General features: G+C 39.3%; 1 protein-coding gene across 1 annotated transcript in view; it reads right to left on the reverse strand.

Moving 5' to 3' along the window:
• Positions 1 to 13,285, reverse strand: part of LOC101852143 (protein unc-80 homolog) — a gene marked incomplete in the record, with an annotated part of 118,801 nt that overhangs the window by 101,000 nt on the left and 4,516 nt on the right. The window contains 12 exon segments of the mRNA XM_035972391.1: positions 1,886 to 2,027; positions 3,028 to 3,200; positions 4,529 to 4,710; positions 5,385 to 5,626; positions 6,530 to 6,635; positions 7,466 to 7,694; positions 8,122 to 8,204; positions 8,595 to 8,794; positions 10,027 to 10,117; positions 10,852 to 11,237; positions 11,975 to 12,240; positions 12,947 to 13,134. Of these exon segments, the coding sequence (XP_035828284.1) occupies positions 1,886 to 2,027; positions 3,028 to 3,200; positions 4,529 to 4,710; positions 5,385 to 5,626; positions 6,530 to 6,635; positions 7,466 to 7,694; positions 8,122 to 8,204; positions 8,595 to 8,794; positions 10,027 to 10,117; positions 10,852 to 11,237; positions 11,975 to 12,240; positions 12,947 to 13,134 (2,288 nt within the window).

Below are 13,285 nucleotides of genomic sequence, written 5' to 3' on the forward strand. Positions count from 1 at the left end.
TAGTAAGCACATTTGATGGTACACTCAGACTTGGATTGTTTACGTTTAACAGCTGATCTTTTGTGTAATTAGTTGTTTTCCCTGTTTGATTCAGTGCGCAAGGGTGTAACACAGGGAAAACCCGAACATGGTGGTATGATCTAGAGTTCACTACAAAACTGTAAACATGGCCAAAATAGTTCAATAGGGCCAGGGTAAGAATTACAAGTTCCATGGCTAATATTAGACTAGATCTTGTCTTTATATGTACTATTTTTACACCACTAGATGAAGCAAATCAAGGGCCCTCACATGATATTAAATTCCTAGAAAACACAATTCATAATCTTGAGAAATGGCGAAAAAATGCATAGAGCTGTTTCAGCAGCCTGCTAGGCGCTTGAACACAACTTCCGGTACTCCCTACTAGTCAAAGCCAATGTGTCCCCAACTCAGGGTTTGCCCCATCCAAACAAGTAGTGTCACAAAATCTTCACAGATACATACCAAACAGAAAGCAAGTCGCAGTTCACAGCAAGTTAGCACAATTAAGGCACACTCAGCCAGAAAAAAGATATTTTTGTTTCAGTAAGCATTTCACAGCACTTGCAACAGAATGGGGTCATAAGGTCATAGAAGTGCCGAGGATTAGATGTTTGTTTGTTTTAGAAGGTTTTACGGCACTCGCAACTGCATAAGGTCATATGAGCGCCAGAAGATTAAAGGTGTTACAAGACAGTAACAAACATAAAAAAGAAAGGAGGGGAGATAAGGACAATAGATCTTTGATAGGAAAGAAGAAGCAAACCACACCAGAGCACCCACCAACCACCCACAGGATTAGATATGTTACAAGACAGTAACATACACACAAAAAAGAAGGAGAAGAAATAAGGATGATAGATGTTCGATTCGACAAAAGCAACACTGAGAAAAAGTAAAGGGAACAGACTCCACCAAAGCCCGTCACACCCCCCCCCCCCCCCCCCCACACACACACACCACACCCCCATCTCTCAACCACCCACCAGAATCTACCAAGCCAAGAGACACAAACACGACTTCAGAAATACATTTTTTGAGACTTATATGCCAATGAATAAAGTCATCTAAACTGCAAAAACAAAAGGATCTGACTTACTCTTTTTTCTTTGTGAACTTAGTTTGGACAAATAAAGTATTGTCACTCATAGCACAACAACAAACACATCACTTTTAAATCAAAGATCAGTGAGTGCAACAAAGACATTCACAATACCAAAAATGATGAAAGATTGAAGGATGTACAATGCAGTGATTTCCAAAGAAAAAAATTCTTCCAAACTTGCATACCGAGTTCACAACAAGTAACGGACAAATCTGTTCAAGCTTTAACAAAAACAAACAACTCTTTACCAGAACAGTCAAGAGGAACTGTTATAGGAAGGAAGTCAACATACCAAAGACAGAGTGGCAAGTGCATGGGACCTCATCATTAACAAGTGCTTTAACATGACACTTTGGGCATATCAAGGAATGGTAACTACTTAAGAAGTGTAATAATAATAATAATAATATGTGGCATTTATATAGCGCTTAACCCCGTTTAAAGTAAAGCCTGAGAACTTTATTTTATATCAGAACAAAAATATCAGAACAGTGCACTGAAAATGTATCCAACTGAACAAGCTGGTTGAAGCAATAGTACACATTATTATACGTGTGACCCATCAAATTCTTGGTTCCTCCAAATATACTTTTATCTCAGAAGTGATGAGGGGACAAAGAGTTTTCTTCCTTCAGTTTCTCTTGAGAATCTAAGATTAACAGTACTGTACATGAATCAACAAGGAAGAAACATTCAGACAAACGAACAACACTGAAGATGGTTCTGGGCAAACTCATCACTGACAAAACAACTCCTTACTTTGGTGATCTTGCTTCTAAACAGAGATTTCTTCGACTTTCGACGACCAATGGCGTCCTCTGTGCTTTGCACTTTTTCCTGTCTCAGCAAAGGCGCAGTCTCCTTCTCATCACCGCTCTCCGAGGTCACAGAGGTCGTACGTCTAAAAAAAATGACCCACATTAAAGGAAAATTACTTTCATCCCATTTCAGTTTGAGTATTTTAGTTTTAATAAGGTATTATGGCGCTTGCAACTGCATAAGGTCATATGGGCCCCAAGAGGTGGATGTCAACAGAGAAATTCAAACGAGGAATCAGGCTTACTCTGCTCACTTCTCTAGCCTCAACAGCACAAAGCCTGCTTCGACTATCAAGGCACCCTGGTACTAGCAGTTCACAAGAGAGTGACAAACATACAAAAGAAGTAGAGGAAAATGATGATAGTAAGGATGAGGAAAGAAAAAGCAGCAGTTACCCCTATGTATTTCCAGAATAGTATGAGCATGACATTGATAAATCAGCCCATTTACAATTCTACTGTGTATAAGAACATGTTAATATCCCCCCTTTAGGAATGGCCGAAAGACACTTCAGTCAGTAGCACTGTCCTGGTGGGGGGAAGTTTGAGTATTTGAGTAAAAGAAAAGAGAAGTACAACAGCACAATAATGGTAATTCCACACAGGAAAAAAAGCAAAAGATAAACAGAAATGACAGAGAGAAAGCAAAGAAGTAGAACCTGCAAGTGGCACCCTCAAACTATATGCAACATTTCTTTACAGTTGTGAAACGCAAACAATAAAAAAAATGCCTTCCATACCAGATAAAGAAGACATTAGTCTTGCTTCTATTCTTCAACAGTATTAGAAGGGAGTTTCATCCTTAAATATGCACGGTCCAACCAATTCAGATCTATATGAGACTTTGAGATTCATCAAACATATTACTGTTATAAATATGAACACTATTTTTTAGCAGATACGTCAAGGGGTCAACATACGCAGCGTAACTAGACTAAAGGTTGAACACCCTGACAAGAAAGCTATGTGTTTTCTTGTGCGTTTAGTCATTCTTCCTTTCAAAACATTTTTTTTCATTTTCATGGAGATAAGGTCAAAATGTCATCTATATTTAAGGTTAAGCACTAGCCTATTTCTTTTTACCTGATTGGAGAGCTATGTGGCTTCTTAAGCGCTTGCTCTTTCTTCCGTTCCGCACTTTCCTTCCGCATTTTCTGTAAGGAGTCCAGCAGTCCACTGAGAGCAACACGTCTGAATGTACCTCCGTGAATTTCCTTGATGTAGCCCATCAGCTGACGCACATCACAGAACAGGCTCTGAAAATAGAAAATGTATGTAAACGTAAACTTAAAAACCTATGCCCACCACTACGATCACAGCCCAATTTTCTGTTCATGCAAGACGTAGCCCCAACTCAACTGAGACCCCCTACATGGCAGCCACTAATGTGTTACATCAAGCAGTCCAAAATGAGAGGGCTGAACTTTACTTATACAAAAATAACCAGGAGGCACTCTCACTATGTCGAAGCACTAGTTCCACACATTTATTGCCAGGCCAGCACAAAAATACCAAACCAGATATCAATCAAACCAAGGCAATCACAAAATAAGGTAGTGAAGGACCTTTCTATCTTGGAGAAAAGAGAAATAAGAAACGCATCCATATGACGGTGGCCATCTAGTGCTTGTAAAAACCAAGTGAGAAAGAAAATAAGAATGACCTACTAGTGATACCCTCCAACCACCCACAGGAGGAGCACAAAAGGGGTAGAATATACAATCATTAGATGCAATACAAAACAAAAAAGACCACAATGAAGATATATAACTCAAAGCAAAAGCCAATATGAAATACTCAATTTGATGAGCCTCCTTAAAAGAGGGAACTATTCCACAGCTGAACATCCAACATTTTTTTTGTCACTGAATTCAGAGGTATCTTTCATCGATCATCATTTTTTAAATTTTAAAATTTTAAAATTCAGAAAAGATCTATCTCTGCTTACATTACTGTAAATGATTACTGCATACTTAAGAGAAAAAAAAGTATCATATTATGAGACAAGCAATATAAAGAAGCACAAAGAAGAAAAAGATTAACTCACCCAGCTCTAAAGCTAATGATATCAGTATGCGCACGCAACGTTCCAACCCTAACGCTGACAGTATTAGTATGGAAAATTTAGCTCTCGTAAGTGAAAACACTATTTTTGTGTGGAGCAGACTATAGCCTAACTGGAAGAGTAACCATTTTTCATTTGAAACAGACTATGACCAGAAGTGCAAGCCCAAATTTTGAACAAAGATAGCTATATTCGTGAACCATGAGAGGGGGTTCAATATTTGAACGCACTTCCTTTCTTCGGTTTTTGTTTACTTTATGATTCTGTATATAGACCTTTTTCCACGAAGTATTGCAAAAACACTATGACATATTTTACTTTCAAATTTTCAATACACACAAATAATGGTGTGAATAAAATGTGTACCAAATTTGATTAGGATATGTTAAAATTTTGCATTTTTTTCAATTTTTAAAAAAGTGGTAAAAATCTCTAGGGAGAGATGACAACCCGGAAGTGTAGGCCTAGGGCTGAGCGAGTTAATATAAGAACAAATACACTGTCTTCACTTCCACTCACAATGTTCTCATTGCCGTACAGCTCTGTAGCACACTCCACACAGCGAGTGACCATCGGCTTGACCAGGTTGGCCATGAGCACACCCTCCACTCCCCGGTACCCTTCCCCACCCACACTGTGGCCAAAGTTGTTGGAATAGCCATTGCGAGGGATGTTCTCTTGGGACATTGACTTCTTCTGGGCTGCAAAAGAAAAAGGAAACGAACGATTCAGTAATAATGAACCTTTTCTCTCTTAACCTTACAAACTCAACCTATAAATTTCACAGTTATATTTCAACAGGGTCAAAATCAGAGAAGTAACTCATTTTGACAGCACGCCTGACAAATATTCTAAGAAAAATTTCAGATGTTTTATGCCATCGAACAATTTACTTCTTTCTGTCGTCGAGCTGCTTCAACACTACATATCAGGTCAACTTAGGTCGAGAGGATACAGACAAAGTCCAAGCATACAGATGGAGAAACGCAACTTTAAAAACCTCCTAGCCTTTCTAACTTGCAAGTCATGAAATGTCATCTTGATAGCCAACCCTTCTCATTCAAAGTACTCCTTATCCTTATGATGCAATGTGTATATTGTCATCATTTGTGCTGTGGTGGTATGAATATCTGCTTATGTGTTTGTTTTCATCTAAAAAGCCTACGTTTCCATGTTCATTCACTTGTAATTCGTGTTAAGATGAAGGTATTGTAAAGCCCCTAGAGCTGATTTGTATAGGAATGGGCACTATAGAAATTATCTGCATTCTTCTTATTATTATCATTATTATTATTATCATTATTATTATTATCATTATTATTAGACTTGAAAGTCTTAAAATTAAAAAAAAAACAGTAAGAGTTCGGTTTCTTACACATCGGGGACTGCACCAAAGAGGTAGGGTCAAAACAAAACCCGAGAAAAGCATGCAGGAAATCCACCGTCTCCTGGAGGGGGCGCTTCTTGACCGTGTCCTTGAGGAACTTGTGGAACATGGCCGGGTTGATGCGGTGAAGCCGCTGCAGGCAGTTCTGTCCCTTGAGCCGTAGGTGATCTCCTTGAGAACCCATCACACCGTCGCCACAGCCGTGAGGGCAACCCAGTGCTTTGTAGATCCTGTCATGAGGAAGACAGAAAAAAAGAACATAATATATATAATATACGGCATTCATTTAGTACTCAACACCGATAAAAGTACACTGGCTCTGAACGTTTAAATATGGAACTTCATCTAATACGGGATCAAAGAGGAGGGTGGGGGCGGAAGGGGGGGGGGGGGGGGGGGGGGGGTTTTTTAAACATCATCTAATACTGGATAAAAGAGGAGGGGGGATTTTAAACATCATCTAATACTGGATAAAAGAGGAGGGGAAAAAAGAATATACAAAATCATCCAATACTGGATAAAAGCTAAAAGAGGAGAGGAAAAAATACTATGAAACATCATCTTATACTGGATCAAAGAGGAGGGGAAGAAAGAATGTAAAACATAATAAAATATAGATAAAGTAGCAATCTAAACGATCCAAGACAGTAAAGACAGGACCTCTTACGTTTGAGCAAAGAGAAGCCCATTGTCCGGATAACAGACATTTAATGAAAGGAAAAGAGTAAAAAGATAGAAACAACAGAGGGAAAGAAAAGAAAAAGGACTTACTAGAGGCACCCTCCAACCACCCCTGAAGAGGGGAGGCAGAAGAATCCAAACATCCTGATCCCACACAGACCAGACACTAACTAATTTACTTCGTCCACCACACACAACAATCATCATCATTAAGAGTCAGATCAAATACAGAAATAAGCAATCATGATTCATCATACATTTCTCCCCTCAAATACTCTTTAAAAAGTTTATTATTAACCTGGTCTTTCCTGTCACTCTTCTGTTAATTAAGGTTTTCCAACTTCTACAGGTTTTGTTAAAAACTTAACAGACCCATTCTCAGACCACAATACGCTTGAAAATACAGCTTGAAAAATTGTGCATACTTAAACAAATGAAGGAGCAGCACTTACCTGAACAGGCTGTCCATCGCCAGGCTAAGGGCGGTCACTTCATCCCTTCCCTGACCACTCTGACTCTCCTCCTGAGGAGATGCCTTGGGAGGGGTCTGTTCATGACCTTTACGGAAAAACAAGAATACTGGTACTAATATAATATATAACGCTAAATCCCGATTAAAGTACACAGGATCTGAGCGCTTTACAATACAACAGTATCGTGTAATCAGTACATTGTGTAATAATACTATCACATTCTTACTACTACTACTACTAATACAAGCACTATGACAGCGGTGGAGGCAACAGTGATGGCAGCTGCCACTATAACTGCTACTGCTGCAACTATACAGGGGATTTGAAAATACCACTCTTTGATTGTGTATAAAATCTAGCCTTTTGAGTCTTTACTCTTTCCCTTTCACTTGAGTATACTAAGTTCTCTAGAGTATACTAGGTACTCTAAAAAATAGGTCATGTTATAGAAATAATATTTTGGGGCTTCAATTATTGTTCACAGAACCAACTTTTTAAAACAAAAAATTGGCATTTTTTCCTGATCACGAGGCGGATTTTGTCTATTCTGGGTTTTTTTTTATGAAGTTGAGGTTGGTGTTTACCAAAAACTGCAATATGACTTGATCATTGTCACCCAAGACAGATGGTAGATTTAACTCAACATCAGAGAAACTGAGCCATTGACATGATCTGCATGTTTCCGCAGTTGCTAGGACATTCAACATCTCTCTCTCTCTCTCCCTCTCCCCCTCCCCCTCCCCCTCCCCCTCTCTCTCTCTCTCTCTCTCTCTCTCTCTCTCTCTCTCTCTCTCTCTCTCTCTCTCTCTCTCTCTCTCTCTCTCTCTCTCTCTGCCTCCCTCTCTGCCTCCCTCTCTGCCTTCCTCTCTCTCTCTCTCTTCCATCACAACAGACAAACAACACACACGTATGTACCTTCAGGCGTACCCGTGGTCGAGCTCGCTGTGGACTGCCCTGTAGCCGCTGGTTTCGCAGCCTGCTTCCTCTCTATGATGTCCAGGTCCAGCAGACAGTTGAGCAGGTTCAGCAGCACCTCACAGATGCGAGGAGAGTGCTCGTTCATGGACACAAAGTGGAGGGCACGCAGAACGACCTTGTAGTTGATGTGACCATTCTCCTGGATGTAGAACTTGGAGCCTCCCACCTGAAAAAAACAGAGAACAACATCACAGCTATTTCTAAACTTGTACATGTATTACACCCTCATCAACTCACTGAGATCATTTAACAGGTGGGCTGCTTTGACCCTGCCCGTCTTGGCTAATTTTCCGTTGTCAGAATACGACGTTCGTTTTTTGTGATTTCTTTTTGCATCTACTTTGCCTCTCTGCAGCGCAGTTGTCATCAGGACTGTTTTTGTATTTTTGTTAGCAAAACCAAGGTATACCGAATTCTTTCAGAAGGCTTACACCTACATTCGATTTGGGATTCTTTATCAGTCCGTTGAACAAGGAACAGTCTTCTATAAAACTACATTTCTGTAGCTTGGATTCCCTTCTTAATGACCAAGCCTAATTTCTAAAGGTGTCCGAACAAAAAAAGGACAAAGAACTGAAGGTCATAAATCTTACCTCTGTGATTTCTCCATCGTGTTTATAAGAAATGTTTGAGTCAGTGAAGCTCCTCGGCAGATTGGGGGACTCTGGGGCCTCTTCTGCAAGTTCAAGAGAAAAACTGTCCATTTTGCGAAATATCATCACTATTATAAATCACATATCACAAATTTTTTCACACTTACAGGTATATCATTATATGTTTCAACATTAGACTCTGCATGAGTCAGTGCATCTATGTTACGGGCCCGGTGTTCAACTGAGAGAGAGAAAGAGAGAAGAGAGAGACAGAGGGGAAGAGAGAGAGAGACAGAGGGGAAGAGAGAGAGAGAGAGAAAGAGGTTGTGTGTATGGTAGGAGACGAAAAAAGTAATAAGCATTTCTAACATACCTATAATGAAACCAGAAAAAAAACTTAATTCTATTATGATCCAGAAGATAATATTATGATCCTATCCTGTGACCTACCTTGACAATTTATTTCTACTAACCTTTGACCTCCGGACTGTGTTTAGTTATGCGAATAATCGGCCTCCTAATTGCCTCCTTGTCCGCCATCGGCTGAGCTTTGCCCTGGAGATCAGCCTGGGACGATGTGGAGGAATCCTGTCCACTGCACTGACCACTGCTACTGCCCACTGACTCTTTGTCCGGCTGGCTCAGAGTAGGCAGACTTTTACGACATAATCCCCTGGAAAAGACGTTGGAACTTTACAAAAAGCTGTCTTCTTATTCTTTTTTTTTTTTTCTTTGTTTTTATTAAATGTGAGGCATCGAGGTGAAATCGAGCGCTTGTCAAAATAATGAAATCGAAGAAACTGTCACTTTTCCACCAGTTTGGCAATTTTTATTGAATTTTTGTTTTTTTGCATAACACCTTTTATGTCCATTTAAAAAGATATTTATGTGTGGAAATCACTGAAAAACGATTAAAGGCACAAAAAGTGTAAATTTTCAGTTTCAAAATACTTTCAAGAAACGGAACTGACCAAACTTTGGCGGCCATTTGCTTGCTAATTTTACCCTTAAAACCAGGCGACCCCACCTCCTTCAATTGCAAATATATCTCAACTTCTATTCAAGTTAGATGGGTATTTTTTTCACCAAATGCAAGACCAATGAACAAACTTTAAGGTGTCACCAATAACTCCATATACCAAAAAATTGACGAGCGCCTGATTCCACCGCATCGCATCACAAATGTTTTATACCCCCATTAATGATCACATATGAAGCCAGCTGCTTTAACTCTGCCTGTCAATAGTTTTGTGGTATCTTAAGAACGATTCCTTAGCATGATACTGTTAGAGTGTGATAAAAGACATGCCTCACCCATTTTCTATATCTGTTTTTATTACAGACAATACGGCATGTAAAGAGCAAATTGCCTTTTAAAGTAACATATGGTATTCTTAGAATCTCAGAGTACACTAAAATTGTTGTCTAATAAGAGTGGTGCAATTGTTGTCTAACAGTATGTTGTCTTGTCTAAAAGGAGCAAATTGTCTCAGAGAGGCGAAATGTTGTCCATGAGCTGAAAAAAAATTACACCGCCTTTTGCTTTGAACCAACACAAACAGAGAGAGAATTGTAACTTTTTACTCGAGCTGTTGACTCCTTGAGAGGCCAGTTTACACCCAAAAAATAAAAAACCAACAACTACAAGAAATTACAATGAGAGTGGCAGGCCTATCCTCCTAAAAAATATATCATGATTCTTATCACTGCACTAAATTTTCTTAGTAAATTAGGTAAAAGTAAAGTTAGCCCTCTTATTTCAAATGGCATAAGGTCACAGTATGGTTGTGGTTATCTCTTCCAAGAACTGGAAACAATGTACTGTGATTGTCATGATGCATAAAGATGTTGGGCACAAAGACTTACTAGTAACATGTAAAAACACAACAAAAAATTAGCACTGACCCTCCAGTCAAAGAATCAAATCTGTCTTCCTGTTCCCTGTAGGATCCCATGGCCGAGGTCGGTCGATGAATTTCACTCTCCTCCTCCTTGCCTGAAACAACATCATTAAAAAAAAAAAAAAAATTTAATTTAAATCATTTAAATCATTTACGAGTTGGGCTATTTCAAACCTATATGTGCGGGCCAACCTGGAGTGAGTAGGGTATAGCATTCCATGAGACAAATAGCATAAGCCATATACCATCAAGATAACATCTACAAAATACTACAGACCATTAAATTACTTTGGCAAAGGATCAGAAACACAGATAAACATAATGTCAGGACAACCCATACTTTTACTTTACTTTACTTTTCCGATCCATCGGCCATTTGGGTTCTAGCCCTTCGGTCTGTCGATATGGCAAAGAATTTGCAGGTTTTAATCAGCTGTGCTTTGTCAGGACAACCCATAAACACAATGTATTGTATTGTTTTTTTGTTCGTACTTTTATTTTGCAAATAAACAGTGAATGTTGAATGTTCATAAAGGTCTGTTTGAAAAACAAGTACCTCAAATTATGTAACTACAAATACAAAAAATATCCCAGGTTTCTTTAATGTGCTTCACAAAAAAAAAGCATACTAAATTGTAACGAGTACTAACACCTTTTGGTGGCATCTAATCAACACCATTTTGAACTAACTAAGAAGCATTGCTGGCCTGAGAATTTAATCGACATTTTGAAATACATTCAACTACTTTGTAATGGTAAATGTTATCCTCTTGAAATAACAGCTGAAAGTTTCTTAATTAACTCATCTCCAATAATAATCACGTCCTACCTTCATCACTCGTATCCCTCTTGCGTAAAAACGACTTCCCGGAATCAAAAAACTGCTTCAGTTCTACGCCCCTGATCTTCTTGAACGGTGGCTCCTTCCGAGACTCCGGCAAATGGAAACCCCCAGAAGCGGTGATGGCTGTCCTCCGGGTCTCCAGCCCCGGCACATGTTTCATGGTGGGCGAGCACGTCTCGGGGGCCAGCGCTGTGGGGGTGGGGGGACCAGACGGAGGTTCCACCACACTGCTCATACCGCCACCACCAGACTTGCTCGGGACAGTCAGCACTTTGAGGTCGGGGATGGGCAGCGAGGAGCTACGAGATCGCTCTTTGGTGTCTATGTTGCTGAACTCACGACAGACCTCTAGCATGCGCTGGTGCATGTATCTGAAGGAAGAAATAAAAAAACAAAAACAATTTCTATACAGTAATCGTAAAAATAATCCCTTGTAAAAAAAAATCCACCATCAACAACTAATATAACACGAGTAGCGACGCACATATTTAAAGACAAAAAAATATTGCTTTTATGCAGTACTGATGACAGACATGAAGCCTCTTATAATAGAACATACATTATTTCTAGTACACAAGCACTGGTATATACATCTAAAGAAAAAAACATTTCTTAAAGTACCGATAACAAAGAGTCTCTGATTCTATTGTTATTTTCTACCAAATATTTTACTCCCCCAATGACACAATTTAGAACGTTGAAGAGGTGGGCAGTTTTGATTGTTTTTCTAGACCAAAACTACAGCTGAGCGGGAAACATCTTCCCTGCAGACATACCAAATTACTCTCTCAAAAAATATGCTTCCCACTAGGAAACAAACTCAAGTCTTCTGTATGCAACAGCAAAGAGTCTTACCATTACACCACAGATGACAGCTTTCACATCAAAGTTACACTAAAATTTAAATGTAACTCACTCCAAGATGAAACATTTCATTGTTCTATATAAACCCTTCAATCAAATGTATACTGCCAGGGAAGCTGAGAATATTTCCGAGCTTTCTAGGTCTACTGGGGTAAAAATATAGATTGCAAAGCACACACATAGCTTACAGTTGAGAGAGGATATGCAATATACAAATGCTGTTTATTATTTATTCATCATTTACCTGAGAGCCCAGTAAATGCCGTCTTCAGACCAGCTGAGGCAGAAGAGACACCTGAGAACAGCCACGTCGAGGTAACTGGCACTGAGAATGTCCAGCGCACCCGGAGCTCTGGTCCCACTGGTCACTGCCGAGGCCAGCTTCTGCTTCACGTAGTCCTTGTCCACGGTGGAGGTCAGCTTGAGGAAGGCGTAGTTGTTCGAGTCCGGCAAGAAGGCAACTAGGGTGTCTTTACGGCCACAGCGGCAAGTCAAGCCACCTTCACTGCTCTGTATATTAACAAAAAGAAGAAAAATTGAGAAAAAAAAATACTCCCATGAAAACAACAACAAAAAATTCAACACGCTCATTTTATCAAAAGATTAAAATAAAATAAAAAGACAACAAAAAATGTTCTCCTAAACCTTCATATGACATCTCCTTTCCTGCAAAGAGAGGGAGTCTACATAATTAAAATAGCAGTTAGTACATTTCTTCATATTTGCAACTCAGCATATGCTAGACAAAATGGTTCACCCCAACTTGATCAACAATGAAGACTTACGATAAGTGACATAATTTTTTTAATGTTGACACAGAATTCTCCAAGAACCATTATTTTCTAAAAATAAAAAGGCGATAGAACCTTCTTAGAAATCTTATTTGAAAAAAAAAGGAGAAAGCTATACTGCCCTAAGCTGACAAAACACCTTTTTTTCACTTTTCAGGCCAAATTGTTGTATTTTGCTAAATCAACGGCCTGATAAGTTACCCCTCTCATGTGAAAACATCTAAGTGAAACTGTGACTAGTTTTTGAATAGATTAGAATTCAAATTTTTTTAATGGTTACGCTGACAAAACGCCTTTTTATTTCGAAACTGTTGAGAATTTTTTAAAAGGTGTTTTATCAACATACGACAGTATACAGTTTCAAGGAATTAAATCAGTCAGGCTATATACCTAAAAAATAAAACACAAAAATATATCACTCTCACCTTGACGGGAATCACTGTGTTGCAGTTCTCGCAGATGACCTCCATTGTGGCAGTCTGTGAGTCGGCTGTAGATAAAGTGCAAATGTCACTCATCCGTGCTAAGGGGGCATTCTGGGGGTTGACTTCCTCAAAGCTCTGGTGGCTGGTGGACTCATCAAACAGAAAGGCAATATTTTCTCTTGAAGTCCCTGAAAGCATAAGAAAAATACATTGATCATGCTCTGGGAAGAGTCTCAGATACCTAGAACCAACAGGCTCTTTTTGTGTTATGCTCGAGGCAGGGTGGAGTATTTTTCTACCTAAGTTTTCCCCTCTCTAGTCAGTATGCGACTTTTACCC

Source organism: Aplysia californica, unplaced genomic scaffold (genome assembly GCF_000002075.1).
Source record: "Aplysia californica isolate F4 #8 unplaced genomic scaffold, AplCal3.0 scaffold00022, whole genome shotgun sequence".
Classification (NCBI taxonomy): Eukaryota; Metazoa; Mollusca; class Gastropoda; order Aplysiida; family Aplysiidae; genus Aplysia; species Aplysia californica.